General features: G+C 37.4%; 1 protein-coding gene across 10 annotated transcripts in view; it reads right to left on the bottom strand.

The window, feature by feature from the left end:
- LOC124639711 (optomotor-blind protein) overlaps positions 1-12,981 on the bottom strand; it is a 96,186-nt gene extending 83,205 nt beyond the window's left edge. For 3 of the 10 annotated variants that reach the window (XM_047177172.1, XM_047177170.1, XM_047177163.1), the window contains exon 1: positions 12,461-12,973. In XM_047177172.1, coding sequence (XP_047033128.1) covers positions 12,461-12,780 — 320 coding nt within the window. In that variant the 5' untranslated portion in view covers positions 12,781-12,973. Of the gene's footprint in view, positions 1-12,460 lie in introns of all 10 variants that reach the window. The other 7 variants (XM_047177168.1, XM_047177166.1, XM_047177169.1 and 4 more) reach the window with 7 other exon arrangements.
- Between the last annotated feature and the right edge of the window lie 398 nt (positions 12,982-13,379).

Below are 13,379 nucleotides of genomic sequence, written 5' to 3' on the forward strand. Positions count from 1 at the left end.
CGTAACCTCTAAAACACCATATCTAGACTCAATAAATAAATTCTAGTTTAGTTTTTCAAAACAAGACCGATGATGATCGATGATAGAATAGTTAGTAGGTACAACATGATAGATCGGTTTGTTTTCGCCTATGTTTCTAGACACAGCTTTCAGCTTTTAAATGTTATTTAGAGAAAAACAAAAACAATAGGTACTATATTTTTTATATATAACCTGACGATCCGTGAACTTAGACCCCTAAACTGTATTTTTTTTTATTTGACAGGCTAAAACACAACTTTAAATAATGAATAAAAACGGCAACTTTAATTTCAATATTATTACAGTGTCACAAGAAGGCGAGAGTCTTAACAAATTGCCATTATCTAAGCATTAAACTATGTAAACAATAGGCCGTTTAGTTTAATTGCTCGCGTATCATTTTGATACGGCAGACATTAATTTACCCCTAAGTACATCAAATTATATAGCGCAAATAACTTAAGTGTTCTAATTTTAAACCTATATATATGAATCAAAGATTTTTTTATTTATTTTTTGTAGCTGTAATAAAGACTTTTTACTCCAGCGCTATCTTTTAACTTTTTACAAAACTAATTTAGAAGTAAAATCCCGTAAAGCGATAAGACAGCAACAGAAAAAAACACCACAAAACAATGTTACCACACCAAGCGTTAATTGTAAAAAAAAAGTTCCCACTTTAGCACTACATAAACGACGGTGTTGCCAGTACTAATGAATATTGACAGCAATTATTAGTAAGACGGGTTCTCACTACAAACGGTTTTCAATATGAATATTACGCAGAAACGCGTTTTCATTGCATAACAGTGAATTTTCTACGTTTTTTAATTGGCGTATCGTTGGAAATCATACATGTTGGTGCTGGCACAATTTTACACGTTGCTGCAGTTTCGCAGATAAAGCAGTTTATTGTGAATTGATTTGTTTACAATTATCTCGTATCTAACATATTTGCTTTATTACTGATGATATCATTAGTAAATTGTTATTTATTGCTCGTGTCTGCTAAATTACAAAATGGCGCGCAAATCGAAATTTAATCGCAGAAATAAAACTGAGCAAAGGAACACTTCATTCAACTTTTTTCTTTTTAAACATTTGACCACGGCGCCTAGAGGCGTCGCTGTCCCCACAAACGCGTCGCAGCTGCTTACCTATTCCCCTTGTACGGGATTTGCGTTTACGAAGCTGGCTAACATTTACATATTTTTGGACTTTCGAGTTTTTTTTTACCTATCAACCAAGTTGATTTATAGCCAAATAAGAACTGCTGTCAAAGATTATTTTAATATCGACTAAAGTAAGTAGCCCTAAAGAGTAAAATGCAAAATATTTTCAATAAAACTTAACCTGTACGGAGTCAAACGGGTACCATAATTGATTTATTCTGGTCGCGTGATGTCTGCAAATGGTATTACAGTTGAAAGTACATACATACAGTATACTATCACTTTAAATGGTTATTATATTGTTAACTGTCGTTAGGACGGTGACAGGTTTTTTGCAAAGAATTAGTTTAATGGCAGAGACGAAGGGTTAATGTGGTTATTGGTAATTTTGTTTATAAGTTGGGGTCGTTTTTATTGCTGCGTTATGGAGATCAGTTATTGTAAATGCTTTTATCTTTTTGCGGTACTTTTATGTAGTTAGTAAAAACTTATTTTAATTAAATAAATTACTTCTAACTGTTCATTAATTTAGTTTTTGGATTATGTACTTCATTATAAGTAATCCATTTTTTTTTTAATGAAACCATACCTTTTAATATGTAATTAAACTTTCCCATCAAAACAAAAAAAAAATACACTAACTTCCTCAACACCTCAGTAGTAGGTAATTAAGCAGAAATAATTAAACCAGTCTACTACACTTCTGGCAAAGAAATCAGCGCAGTTCCAGCTCTAAATACTGGATTCGGAGTAAAAACCGTGGCCTGCTATATTTGGCCGGCAGTGTAAGGGAATGTTGTGCGCTACGCCGGTGTCCCGAGAAAGCATAGGATGCTTACACATTGATGTTATGGAAAATTGAGCAAATTATTAAGAAGATTTTTAACCCCCTTGAAGGAAATGGAAAATTGTGTTGTTTATTTGGGAAATTATTGAGATTTCGTTTTTCACTGGTAAAAAAACTACACGCGTCTGTGACACCGTATCTCTTAAATGGATGCACCGATTGGGATGCGGTCTGTTTTTGGACTAAAACTGGATTTTCGGAGGCTGTTGCGTGCTGAAGTGTTCTTTAATTCATCCAATTTTTAATATAAAATCAAACATCTTCAATTGGTATTCTTTACTCTAAAGTAACCTCAACTTTTAATAGGTACCAATAATTTAAATGTAGGGTGTCAGCCTAGATGGAAACCTTACACCTTAAGATTGAAACCATAGGATAATTTTCATCCGACAACAAGAAGTAGTTCCCATAGGATGTGAACGAAGCCGCAGAAAAGTGCTAGTTAAAAAAACTTTCAAGATACAGTTCAGTTTACCTTCACTATTAAGTTGTTAATAAATGTAATATGTGATGAGAACATTTAAAGGAAGCATTTTTTAATATGGAGTATACCTATATGTATGTAATGTCATTTTTATCAAGGCTAGAGTCTTCTCACTCTTTATAACTTCATCATCCTCCGAGCCTTTTTCCCAATCATGTTGGGGTCGGCTTCCAGTCTAACCGGATTCAGCTGAGTACCAGTGCTTTACAAGAAGCGACTGCCTATCTGACCTCCTCAACCCAGTTACCCGGGCAACCCGATACCCCTTGGTTAGACTGGTGTCAGACTTACTGGCTTCTGACTACCCGTAACGACTGCCAAGGATGTTCACTCTTTATAACTAACTGGTACTTATCCCTACTAATATTATAAATGCGAAAGTAACTCTGTCTGTCTGTTACGCTTTCACGTCTAAATCACTGAACTGATTTTAATAAAATTTGGTACAGAGAGTTGACCTTGAGAAAGAACATAGGATAGTTTTTATCCCGAACTTTTGAAGAATTCTCTTGGAAACGCGATATAACCGAACTCTACGCGGGCGAAGCCGCGGGCGGAAGCTAGTTATTACATAATTTTAATGCTTTTGACAATAAAAAATCGTACTTTTTCCTACTATATTTGAAGCTTTCAATTTATTTCTCGTCTTACCACGAACGAGAGTTAGTTTTCCCGCGCTAATGTGTTGCCAGCCTAACAATAAAAACAGGTGTGGCATGTTGTGAAACAATTAATTAGGCATCACTTGTACATCATGTTTAGATATTGCTACCAAGCGTTAGTTGCGTGAATCCTACATACTACATACTTAGTGTTGTACTAGTAAAGCGTGCGGTTTCACCTGACTCGCCACCCGCCGTCAACGCATGAGGCGTTGTGACTTGTGTAATCTATTAGACCATAGCGTGAAGACATACAGCCCAAACCTTTTTCTATATCTAGGCTAGTAAGTCTACCAAATGAGAGACTATTACTCTTACTGTTATCTACTGCCTTTTTTATCCTCCCACTGCTGGACACAGGCCTAATCTCACACGGAGAAGACACTATTGGTTTGACAAAATTCTCTTCATCATTACTTTTTTTGTGGTCCACTTGGCAGAAGACTCTATTCGACTATTTGAGACTGGTCAAGTAGACCTTTTACTGCTCCACTCTATAGAACAGGCCTCTATTCGGCCAGTCTCTTACGTACAAACAAAAGACAATCAAATTCGGCTTCTAATCTATCTTCTTATATATAAAAATGAAACCCGCTTTCCGTTGTCACGACATAACATGAAAACGGCTTGACCGATTTGGCTGAAAATTAGAGGAGGTAACTTAGACCCGGGAGAAGGTTTTAGGATTTGTTTGTTTTTGTCACCATCCGGCTACGGGACGCAGGTGAAATCGCGGGCGAAAGCTAGTTTTAAATAAATATAGGCACGTTCACACAAACGGACTCTCCAACTAGTTGGCAATATAATTGTAAGTACGAACGAAGTCACATCGTTTCATGCGACGTGAATGTGTTTTTCTACACAAAATGTCAGCTGCTTATCCACCCGTTGTATTGCAAGTACGGTTATGATAGTAATTGTTATAGCCATCGGTAATTGCTGCGATAGAATTCACACCACGCTTTCATCAGCTCATTGGATATGCGAAATCTACATATTTGTCGTGTGCGTTTTCGCTTGGGTAACAAGATTTTTTTGTTTGCTAAACTTCCACGTTTAAGCTATCCTTAATTCTAACGATTTGCCAGTAACGTCTCACTTTGATCTAAAACTACACGCTCTCTATGACCAGGACTTTATTTATTCAGAATCAAGGAGAGATGAAATTCAAGTAGCCTATATTCTAAGACGACTTAGCTGTCTCAGCATAAGTCATTAATCTCCATAAAATTTAACTTTTGTTTCAATGACAAAACATCTTCCTACAAGCCACCAAAACAATCTTTGTTACAACCGCAGTCTTTACAATAAAAAATATTTTATAAACCATCTGATTTCCGAAGGAATCACACGTTTGCATACAGACTGATCTGCAATTACAACATTTTCTTCAAAACTATATCTCCCTTTCTTACCGCGAAGTTCAAAAATAGTTCTTTTTTCGACATCTTACTTATCCGACGTTACTGAACTAATTACAATATGGGAGCTCTGATAAGCCACTTATTATCGTTTTGTTTACATATCTGGTTACACGGCGCGCCCCCAAGATGGCGACCAAGCCCGAATTACTTATGTCTCACTGGCTTGATGATGCAAAGCCGCTCGTTTTGTGTGAATTTTTAAGGAGAGAACTATTTTTTAAGTTGGTGTAGGTAAATTAGAAAAAGGGATTATTAGGAATATTATTGTAATTTAAGCAGCTTTAAATTGTCACATACTTCAAAGAGGTTGCAAAATAAACTAGGGTATGATTGATGATGTAAGATGTTAATGTCAAAAGTTTTGAAAAGTCTTTATCACTGGAATAAATTAAATTAAAAAATTGAACCACTGATAATGCCGTGTGCGTGGCGAAATACTGGGCCTCTAAAATATAAGATTGATTGCCATCGACTCGACGTGACAAACGAGTGTATTTTTCAAAAAAACATTAAGATACGAAAATTGTGTTCGGCCCCGTCATATTCAACATTGGTTCGACATTTGTTTCAGGCTAACAGTTTGAAATCTGACACGCAGTTTTCGCCTCTGCTGTGAGTAGCGAAAACAGAGTGCATTTGCAGTTACCGGTTGTTCAAACTTAAGCTTATTTTGCTGGAAAGCACCAAAAGGCAAGTAACATGGGCTCGTTTTATGTATTTTGTAGTTTGGCAGAGGCAGAAGGTGATGTGTAAATTAAACATTTGCTGAAATCATTTGAGCTATTAACGCCTCTTGCATTTATTTCACTGAAAGAGCTATTGATATACTTTTGTTGATTAAACTGATTTCAATTTTCATTATTGCCGAGTTGTGTGTTCAAATATTCAAAATTTTTGGACTTTTAAGAGCGTACCGTTGCTTTGCCTCAAAAAAAAATGAGGACTGAAATGTAAACGCTTATTACAAATTCAAAACGGCGTATCTACAACACGTTATCAATGACAAATGTACTCTAATACCTTCACACAAAATACACAATCGCGTGACAAATTCCTTGTCATGTGATAATGCGGTGTAATTAACAGGCTCTATTTTGTGTCTACACACGTAATAGGCGGTTCGCATATAGTTTAATAAATTGCCACTTTCGCGACAGTTGTTAGTTTTTTTTTCTATTTGCTGATCTACGATGACTATGGAAATTTTGCTATTTCTTTTTCAGTATTTTTACTCTGTAAGTTTGTGTATCTTGTGTCTATTTTTAACACGCTTATTTTCTACAGTGAATTAACAAAATATTGACGTAGGTAAATTGTTTAGTGAAAGTGGTAATTAAAAGCACTCCATTTTTGGTTTTTTAGGTAGGTATGTTTGAATTGAAAGATACAATATTTATTAACTTGTGATAAATAAAAGAAGATATCAGAATCTAGAAATAAGTTTACCTACTCAAAGCAAAAGCGAACGACACTACAGGCAAAACAAGTAGTAAAAACTACATGAAAACCAGAGAAATAAATTAGCATGTAAAACTTCCACCTAACACTACTAAGGTGGTCTATGTACAAGCTATAATATACGAAGCTATAACATATAAAGCTATAAACACGCCATATAACACTCGGACACTTACCATTGAATTTCCAATAGAAGCTCACTTAGAACTAACTTGAGTACTTATACCTAACTTAGGTAGTACTTAGCGGGGTAGAATTTTAATAGCTATTGCCAGCTGTCTAATGCTGACTATGTTGTCTGGTCTGACCATTTGTAGACTAGCCGGTCTCAGGTGGGGTAGAGTGACCAGATTGAAGTTGTTATAGGGATTTTTATTCTGATTTTGAGCCTGTTTTTTTTTCAAGGATGACAAAAACCTGTATCATGTGGCACGACTAGTTGGGTATTGGAAGTCTTGTCCAATATTTTGAGTCGTTCGTTTATAAGTCCCTACTTCACATACTTACCCTATTACAAGAAAAAAGTATTTTGACAATTTGGTGTTGACGGAAGGCGCCATTAATATCTGAGTTCTCTACTTGTAAAAGGTTGAATAATGCACGCAAACTTATAGATCTGTATTTTGTAATAAAACAAAGAATAAAGTGCAAAATAAATTAAAAAATACTCAATACAAATCCAGGATTATCCTCCTAAACTCCAAACTGATAGTCACTCTAGTCTCTACGGCGTAGATAATTAGTTGCACTAGACTTTAACATCAAAGACTATCGTAAGTTTATTAAAACCACTTGTTAGACAACTATCTCCCTCATTCTTACGCCATTAACGAGTGATAGACAGGGACACAAGAACGAGAAATCAGTTTTACATATGTATTGGAAGTGTCCAGGTGTTTTTCTTTTTATTTTTTTTTTGTGTAATCTACTAGTAGTGTTCCCTTGGGATAAAATATAGCCTATGTTACTCGGGAAGAGCTTTCCAACTGCGAAAGATTTTTTTCAAATCCTTTCAGTACTTTCGGAGCAAGAAGGGTACAAACATAGCACCAAAAATAAAATATTTCGACTTTATTATATGTATTAGTGTAGAAAAATACAGATACTCAAATAGTGCACGAATTTGATAGATATCATCATCATCATCATCAGCATCTCAGCCATAGGACGTCCACTGCTGAACATAGGCCTCCCCCTTTGATCTCCACAGATACCTGTTGGAAGCGGCCTGCATCCAGCGTCTTCCGGTGATAGATATAGTCATTCACTTATTAAGTAGATAGAAAAAATAATGTCAATTTATCTCTGTGCAGAAATCGGTTTTAGTCAAAACACGGAAGTATTAAAAAAAAATTGATCAAATTATTATTTACTTTACACATAAAAATGAATATCCTAAATTAACTGGTGGTGTTGAATTGTATTCGGTCAGTAAAAAAAATCATAGGACATCCACGAGTAAGTGCAAAATGAACCGTCAACCAACCGTCGGCCAACAGTTTAGAATGTAATGTACGGGAAAGCGCCTTATATCTGTTTTTAGAAGGACAGTACCCCTTGAAATAGGTACATCAATAAATTCACGATAAACTTCCTACTGGCGCCTACGTGCCCTGCAAAGACCTGTATAATTACTAAAATAAACTACACACGATGCCCTCTAATTAATAAATCTCGATAGTAAATTAACGTTCAATAATAATATTATTTGTATAATTGACATGACGCCATCTTATTTGATTGTTAGTATATGTTATGTAGTGTTTATAATAGAAATAATAGATGTCTGGTCACTACATTGTAGCTTGGTCTTGCGTTTAGTTTTTCTCAATTTCTGAGGAAACTAATTGGTGTAAATTGATGAAAATTTGCTATATCTTAGTGGAAGGTTTGATCTACAGGCTTACCAAATTTTATGTTTATTGGTTCAGTGGTTTAGCCGTAAAATGTTACTTCAACATTTATAAATCGCAATAGAAGTAATAAAGCAAGTAATTAGTAGGTAATAGAAACGCAATTGTTTTCTATTTAGCAATGTACTTTTAGAATACTTTAACACTTAAACTACGTTACATAAAACAGTATTCAATAAAAATACTGTTCAGTAACATTGTAATTTCCTCTTACATTTTTGATTCGGCCATTAATTTTCCTGTCATAGAACTAATATTACTAGTTTTGCTTGCAATCAAATATTCTGTTGCACCGTAATGCAAAAAGCTGTTAGTTATCCATGTCGCTAGTTGAAGAGACAACTACCTATATCAACGAGGTAAATTTACAAACTGCATAAGGCCATCAAATAAATTAGTTTACTTAAAATCTATCTATAATTATATAGAGGAAACATTTTTTGTTGTTTTTACCCTAAAGGTTCCGAGGCTACTGAGCCGATTTGACAAAAATTCACACTCTTGGGAAGCTACGAGCTACTACCAAGTTACATATGTATTTTATACGGGTAGGGATAGTAGTGCCCACGGGACGCAAGTGAAACCGCGGGAAAACAGCTAGTATAACATATAAGTAGAGGTGTAAAATGTGTAGTATTTTGCATCTTTAAAAACCAATTGTACAGTTGCTAATTGAGATCTATGACAGAAATAGAAGAAAGCATGACGTCTTTTTACTACATAAATTAATAAATTTTCTTTTAACATACCAGACAGACAAATCTATCGTCTTTTACATATTAGTAGGTATAGTTTATTCATAGTTAGGATAAAGCACCGTAGTTACCATAATGATAGGCTGAGCAATATTTTTCGAATCCTGCGCAGTGATTAAGTTATTATAACGCAACGTGTTCGGAATGTTTAGATCAATTTATGGATAAATTGTTAGTTTAGCGTTAATTTATTACTTGTCTATAAAGATTGTTTCGTATGCGAAGTTCTTTACATAATTATAGTCACCGACTTGTCGATGTTTCAATTGCGTCAAAGTAAATTAAATACTAAAAAGTAACATACCATTTACTGTCTGTGATAAAATGCAAAAAAAAAAACAGAAATGCGTTACATGCGTAAAGCGGTCACATTAAAGCCATAGACCAAGGAGAATAAAAAATTGCCAGTCATCTAATCAAATATTTGTCTATAAGCTGTCATTTTAAAACATGACAGTCGACTCATAATGACATTGCACACATGTCAGATGTCACGCCAGTGTCAACAGTAATTATATGCGCATGGGCAAGTTTAATCTCAGTAGGATACGGACTACTGGTGTTTTGCCTTGCTTTGCTTGTTTAAAAAATAGGCTCAAAGAAGAATTCAATTTTTTTGTCGCAAAGAGAGTGGCAAAGGTGGATGACATATTTGTTACATTGTACTTCGAATGTGTGCCTAAAAGTTGCATTTTGCTTGTAAAGGCTACGCTACAATATAGGTAGAAAACTCCTTTAACTGCTTAGAACTTGTAATAAGAAATAGAATTTCCTTCTTTACTTAGAATTCATAAGCAAAGCTTTATTAATGGAAGTTCTGAGGATTTAGTTTAAACACCTTTGCGTCTGCGGCAATTGCCGAGTCTTTTTTCAAATTTCTATAGAAGCGACGTACCTACAGCATTTCCAAAAAACTTTTCCCTCACAATAATGGCAAAGTGAGAAAAAAAATGGTCCTTACCGAGTTTTGCGGGAAAAAGTTTTGGGGTACTTATTTCAAAGGTTTCGAGGGAGGCGCTTCCATCAAAAATGTCCATCATTTTACACGGGGATCCCGGGACTTTTCCCGGGACCCGGGACCTTTGATGTTTGAAGTGTTACCCTTTCTTACTCTTCCTGTTTTCCTTATCATGAATCGTTGAGTTTCGTTCAAGTGAACTTATTTTTTTCGTGTATTTGATCTTTTTTGGACTATTTGTGCCTGCTCTATATTTTATGGTGCGTTAGAGTTGTAGCTGTAACTATACTTCTCTTTGTCAATGCGTTGGTATATTCTATTTTTTTATAATGTTATAATGACCTATAAACGGGCCATGATGAACGTTAAAACACGGAAAATTATCTATAACTGAAAAAAATCTTTAAATTGCACGAATTGTCCGATTTTAAATCAATTAAATTATGTAAAAATGTAGGTGTGACCGACAGAATACGCGACACAATGACAAACAATTTCAATAATTAATGTATTTCAAGTTCATAGATAAAAATACAGCTGATTTGCTAAAAATAGAACCGAAATGAATACAAACATGTTTTCGCTTTGAAATAGATTTTATGAATGAAGTGGCTTTACGTAATGGAACTAATAAAATTAAGCAATTTATTTATCAAAATGACCTTTATTGTATATTGCTGCATAATCGCCAATTTATTTTCAAAACTATGTTCTGTTGCTGTTTCAATCATTTTTTTTATGTTTCAGAAGTACCAGCCCCTTGCTAAAATTAACATAGGGATAAGGCACCTTATGGAACTCTAAAATGTTTTCATATTAATTTAATAATTTGCGCCATACCTAGAAGAATGTTCGGATAATATAAGAATTTTCTATGGCAAATAAAATGCCTGTATGAATTAGTAGGTATCACATAAAATACGATTTTCGTCAAATCCACAGAAGAACCTCCAGTATCCTATGCTCACCATAGACAAAACTACCAACCTACATAGATAAAAATTATGCTTTTTTCACACTTCTATTCTGTGTGTCTAACACAAATTTTCGCGTGTCCCGTTTCGGTTTATGTCAAATAAATTCGTCAGTTGTGATGTGCGTGAGTCCCATTATTTTCTTACATGTTAGGTTCAAAATGGAGAGGTACCTACCGAGTAAACCATAAAGTTTTCACGCACCATACATATTGTAAATAGTTTGACTATAATTCTTTCTGAACACGGCAGTATACATGCGGTACGTTTGGTTTTGTTTCCTACATTTGATGGCTTAGTTTTCCCTTATAGGACCAAAGGATAGGTATTTTTTTTTAAGAGACATAATGTATAGGTGTGTCCCATTAGATACAATATAACTAATTTAAATAAGTATTATTTCTAACCCTAAAAACTCATTATCAGAGCTTCATATTGCGAAAAGTATGCAAAAAATAAATCAGGTTAAGTATTTAGAAGTAAAACAGAAATCTTAGAAAATATAAATAAAGTTCCGATTCGCAAACTACTAATAAACCCACCATTCTTCATTTATTACTGACAAAAACTCGTATCGGGGCAATATCAACATTTTGACAGATGACAGAATTATGCATATTATTAAATAAAGCTTGTTTATTTGCATATTCAACTCGGAATTATCTGCCGTATGCAATTTACGCAAACATTTATCAAATACACATTTCTGAACAAAATAAACACTTATACGGTTAAATGTAAACCTTAATCATTCATTTTTTTGTCATTTATTTTACCTAACTTGTTTGAGTTTAGAAAAGTTCCAAATAAACTACTATCCTGACTACCTATTTCCTGGAAAAATATTGCAGTAACTATTTTGTTTTTCGCAATGAGGAATCATCTGACTACTCTCTTATGATATACCTAACATCAAAACAATATTTTCTACGTTATCGTTTCGCTAAACTTGCTCTAGTAACTCTTTCCCAAATTTTTTCACAGTCCAACACTAGGAATAAATTAGGAAATAGAATAAAACAACGGTTTCGAGCCTCGGGGAGTAATTAATGCGACAACACGTTCCGTCGGATGATAGTTTTTGGCGAAAAAATACGCCTATGTCGAGATCCCCACCCTACGTGATCGCGAAATGTAATTAGAAAAACTTTATAAAAACTGAACAAGAATAATATTTATACTTGTGCGAGGAGTGTTCCGTACAAGAGAAATCTACTGTGTTAGAAATAGTTTTAACCAATAACATTTAACATGCCTCAGCGCAAAGCTGAAACAACAGTTTCAACAAGACTGGTAAAAATCTAATTAGGTAAGTACGTATGAAATGTATCGTAGCCTCTGGTGGTAATTATTTAAGCAATGTGACGTAATAGCGTGACTGGTAAGCCACAATTACTTGAATAACTTACGCTAAACTTGACTGGATTTCGCTCTCATTATTTTGATATTTGATTTCACTCTAGAATGCCAGCCTCATTAATTATAACAGTTCGCCTACTCATGAAAAGTAAGTTTTCATTGCAAGTGGAAGTTCAAAAAGGCCTAAACGTGTAATTGTTTTTGTAAACAAGTCCATGTGACTGAGCGAGCGGCTCTCACACCGCGCGGCCGGTCGGAGCGCGAGTTACATGGAAGTTATCAAGAGGCCCTGCTCATCTGCTCACTTACCGGTCAGTGCAGGTGGTATCATAAGGTTTGCCGGTTCATATCACACACAACACTGGCACGTCCGTAAGACACGATCACAGGCGTCGGATGCGAGCGACGCGACGCGGCACGGGGCCGTACTGACCTGCCACTCTTGGTGATCACCATCTCGGTGCCCAGCTTGTGGAACTTCTCCCACAGGTCCTTGCCTTCGAGCGTGACCTTGGGGTCGTCGACGACACCGTCGTCGTCTGGCGGCAACGGCGCGTACGGCGGCGGCGGCGGCTTGAGCAGCGGACAGGGCGCGGACAGCGCGGCGGCAGCGGCGAGTGCGGCTGGCAGGTACGGCGGCGGCGGCAGCGCGCCGGCCGTCAGCAGCGCCGACACCGAGAAGTCGCTCGGCCGCGGCGCCAGCAACGGGTGGAAGGCGACGGCGTCGCGCCGCTCCGCGCCCTCGAAGCGCATGCCCGCGCCGCCCGGGGCCCACGGCGCGCGCTCCACGACCGGCGTGCCCGTCGGCTCCAGCGGTCGCGCTCGCGCCCGCTCATGCAACGTCCATAACGCGCCGGCTGGCGGCTCGTGCGACACTCGCTCTTCCCGTAGCGACACCCGCTCGCGCGGCAGGCGTCAAACGACTGGCCGCCGGCGGCGCCGCGCGCGACACCCCTCCCGCGCGCGCCGCCCAATCGCGCGTGTTTCCCCGCGCGCCCCCGCGCCGGGCGGGGCTCCGCGGCGCCGCGTTGTTTTTTGGTCGCGGGCTCGAGGTGTCCGCCGCCGCCACACCTCGCGCGCGCTCCGCTCCGCTAATCTGGTTAATGCGGCGCGGCGCGGGGGACATCGCGCTCGCTCCGCGCCCGCGCCCGCCGCCTCCTTCTAATTGGACACGTTTCCGTTGGTTCATCAATTGAGCTCGTTACGGCGTATCTTTTGTGCGGCGCGCGAGATGCGGCTCGCGGCTGGCGGCGCGGCGGCGGCGGTCACCGCGACATGCTGTTGCTGCGGCAGACGCACTCAACAACTAATTTAAGTTTGTTTCGCTCCACTCGCAGTCCGACTTACTGTTT

This window comes from Helicoverpa zea, chromosome 19 (assembly GCF_022581195.2).
Source record: "Helicoverpa zea isolate HzStark_Cry1AcR chromosome 19, ilHelZeax1.1, whole genome shotgun sequence".
Classification (NCBI taxonomy): Eukaryota; Metazoa; Arthropoda; class Insecta; order Lepidoptera; family Noctuidae; genus Helicoverpa; species Helicoverpa zea.